This window comes from Crocuta crocuta, unplaced genomic scaffold (genome assembly GCF_008692635.1).
Source record: "Crocuta crocuta isolate KB4526 unplaced genomic scaffold, BGI_CrCroc_1.0 scaffold228, whole genome shotgun sequence".
NCBI lineage: Eukaryota > Metazoa > Chordata > Mammalia > Carnivora > Hyaenidae > Crocuta > Crocuta crocuta.
In genome coordinates this window covers 646,266-649,778 of record NW_027532820.1, presented here as the reverse complement: position 1 = coordinate 649,778, position 3,513 = coordinate 646,266, and the positions used below count along the sequence as shown (strand labels likewise).

The 3,513-nt window shown below is 49.0% G+C and overlaps 1 protein-coding gene across 3 annotated transcripts in view; it reads left to right on the top strand.

Annotated features, from left to right (window-relative positions):
• AGK (acylglycerol kinase) overlaps positions 1-3,513 on the top strand; it is a 103,978-nt gene that overhangs the window by 98,462 nt on the left and 2,003 nt on the right. For all 3 annotated transcript variants that reach the window (XM_077781045.1, XM_077781044.1, XM_077781046.1), the window contains 2 exons: positions 1,147-1,217; positions 3,277-3,361. In XM_077781045.1, coding sequence (XP_077637171.1) covers positions 1,147-1,217; positions 3,277-3,361 — 156 coding nt within the window. The remainder of the gene's footprint in view (positions 1-1,146; positions 1,218-3,276; positions 3,362-3,513) is intronic.

Below are 3,513 nucleotides of genomic sequence, written 5' to 3'. Positions count from 1 at the left end.
TTCTTTTATCTCCTGTTCCTAATAAACTTTCCTGTACTTCTAATATTCTTATTTTCTAATATACTCCATAATTTACCATTTATATTTCTATGTAATTTGCTACTCTTATACTGATGCACTCTAACATGCTTCTGGTATATTCTATAACTTGTTTATCCCCTCCGCTCCTCAAATATAAATTCTTTGTAAGCAGAAATATTTGTTGTTTTTTAGTTCTTTGATGTAACCCAAACACCTAGGAGAGTTCATGGTAGTTGACATTCAGTAAGTTGTCGAATAAAAGGTGAACTTAGAGCAAAGTCATCCCCTCTCTGATCTGTAATTCCTGGGTGCGAAGGAAAGTTGTGCTTTGGGAGAACTCTTTAGTCTTCGGCAAAGGCTGTCTGCTCTCAGCAGATTATCTTGGGGCAACGGATTCTGAACCTGTCCAAAAAGAAGAAGCAAAACCTCTACCTGAAGCAGACAGAAGTGTAGGGACTGATTTATAGAGGGCCGGGGTTGTACTGCTAGCCACTGCCTGCTAGTAAACAGGGGCGGAAGGGTGCGGGAACCCAGTCTGGTTTTATAGTCACTTCACTGTAGCTCAGTTCTTCCAGAGCTCTCGGTGGTCAGTAATGAAAAGTTTTAAAAGCACTACCATGGCAGAAACGAGGTTGTGGACCTTCACCTCTGGTCACATATCGAAACTGCACGTAGAACATGAAAAACCGCGCACACCGAGATGCGCTTCAGCTGGCGTGCTGTGCTGCTGGCCTGCGGTGAGGGTGTGGGCTTGCCGGGGGCGGGGCTGAAGCTTGGCCTGCGAGGGAGGGGACCCTACACACCAGAGCAGCTATGACGACTAGGGACAACCTCACAAACCTCCCGCTCTGAGTCCTGACAAACCTGAGTTTTTGTTTAGCTCTCTGGGGAGTAGAAACCAACCGAACAAGCAAGCAGTGAGGAGCTTCATGGTGTGTAAATTATACCTCAACAGGAGTCTTCATGTAAAAGAAAGAAAGGGAATATATTCAGGATGAAGTTGTTGCAAGTAAAGGCCTCTGTGTGGTAAACAGCTTCAAAGTATGAACCTCTGGGGGCAAAGGAGGACACCGGGCTCTATTTGCCAAAATGTAGAATGTTAACGATCGTCTTCTGACCTTGTAGAGCAACGAAGACTTCATGAACATCTGCATTGAACCCGACACTGTCAGCAAAGGGGACTTCATAACCATAGGGTAAGTGGACCAGGGTGCGTAGGAAATGTGGGTTCAGTAGTTTATATTCTCAGACATACTCTCCAGAGTGCCCGGGAAGCCTGATGAAGACCTGGCAGGGGACTGAGACGCCTTCTTTCTTTCAAACAGTTGGGCTGACGTGTAGAGCACGTCTCTCCTGCTTTGGCCTTCCCTGTTCACGTGTCGTGCGAGCACGCTCTGCCTTTCCAGTGAAACGAAGGTTCTTTGTGGCATTGCAGTGTCCAGAATTCTGGCTTCAGGGTTAAAGTTACTGGATACAGATCTGGATTCTGCCGTGTCCTGGCCTCATGACTTGGGCAGACCCTTTAGCTTCTCTGGCTCCGTTCCTCTGTGTACAGGAAAGAATAGTGAAGTCACATCTAATACCTCGGGGTTGCCTTTGAGCCTCACATGAGAGTGTGTGGGAAAGTCCTTGTTGTGAAGCACTTCACAGTATGGGTTGCTACGCATGCCGGTCCTATTCTCAGGACAGCAATGAAAAACCTGAAAAGGTATTGAGTACCTTGGCCATTCTCCAGGCCGTTCCTCTTTTCCACTAGAAAATAGTCTCCTGTCCTGATTTGTTAAGGCTGACCTCTGCCAGAGTTTTATTGGTTAAGAACCCCCTGACCCCCCCATCAGTCTTCCACACATCGGAGGAGCGTGTTGCCATGCCAACTGGTAATCTGCTCAGCGATGTTCTTTTGTGCTTTGTCTCAGAGCTCCCTCTTGTGCCTGTCTGTCTAAGGATTGGGCATTGCTGCCGAGGCAGCCCGGTCTCCATGGCTACGCTATTGTCTGCACCAACAGCCGAGGCAGAAGGTCTTTCTTTGGTTTGTGGTGTTCTCGCCTTTGCTACAGATTCTTGAGATGCTGAATAGCTGATTTTTGCAGCCTTAGATTTGCTTACTGTAGCTGCAGCAGAAGGAAGAAGGGAAAAGCCTTTCCTTTCTCCTAGAAGGTGTTCAGAAGCCCCACACTGTCTTGATGGAGTCTGGCCTGTGGGGCCAGCTGTGCCCAGATTTCCTTCATAAGACATCCAAAAATAAAATCAGAGGGATGCCTGGGTGGCTCAATTGATTAAGTGTCCAACTTCGGCTCAGGTCCTGATCTCACGGTTCCTGGGTTCGAGCCCCAGGTTGGGCTGTGTGCTGACCGCACAGAGCCTGGGGCCTGCTTCTGATTCTGTGTCTCCTCCTCTCTCTGCCTCTCTCTCTCAAAAATAAATGTAAAAAAAATATATTAAAACAAAAGAAAAATAACATCAGACGTTTATGTTTATATTGCTTCATGTAGGTGAGGTCCTTATGTTCTGCATCATTGCTGTCCTCCTTCGCAGCAGCAGCAGTAACCTGGTTTCCTTCGGTCTCTACAGGAAGTGAGATTAAGTCATGTCCGTTTCTTCTGGGCATCTGAAAAGAACATTGTGAAGCTCCTATAGATGCCTCAGAATTCCATATACTAACGACTTAGTTATGATAAAGAATGGACTCATTTACTTGGATAGCTGTTGCTCTCTCTGACCGTGACAGGCCATCCAGGGTATATGTGCCCGAGGCGGGGCGTGCGTGTGGCCGCCTGCCCGCTGTGCTCCTAGGGAAGGGCAGCGGCATGCCACGTCGTCTTACTGTGAAGATAGGGCGTCCCCAGAACTGGTCGTTCATATACACATATAACAGAAACGTCCTTTAAGTTAAAGATGTTTTCTCCTTAGGTAATGACGGACTCACAAGAGCCAAATAACAAAACTTGAGTACTTTTCCGCCAAACAATTCAGTTCGTTCTAACTTTTAAATGGAGGATTTTTAATAGCCCCCGAATTCGGTACAGAATCACTCCATCTTCATGCATCATTCTCTTCAGCAACTTAACCTTCTCAATCTAGAATATGTCACACGGCCAAGCAAGAATCACTGTGGGAAAATTCCGCACCGAACCCCACAGTTCAGCCTGTCACGAGCCCGTCTGTTTAAATGCAGCAGCAGCAGTTGCCGCGCTCCGGCCGTCAAATGCAGCTGCCGGCGCCGGTGCCCAAACGTGCTTTTTCTTGTACCGACAGAAGCAAAAAGGTGAGGGACCCCAGGCTGCGTGCCGCCGGCACCGAGTGTCTCCAGGCTAGCAAGTGCACCCTGCTGCTTCCCGAGGTGAGTGCGGGTGGCTCCAGCCCCGCAGCTGGGGGTTCGGTCCTTGCTCCTTCCTATTACCTCCCCCTCAGGCGGGCGCGTGGCCAGGCCGGGGAGACCCGGAAGGCCCAGAGCACCCGCTTCCCGCGTCCGGGTGGGAGGTGGGGGCCCCT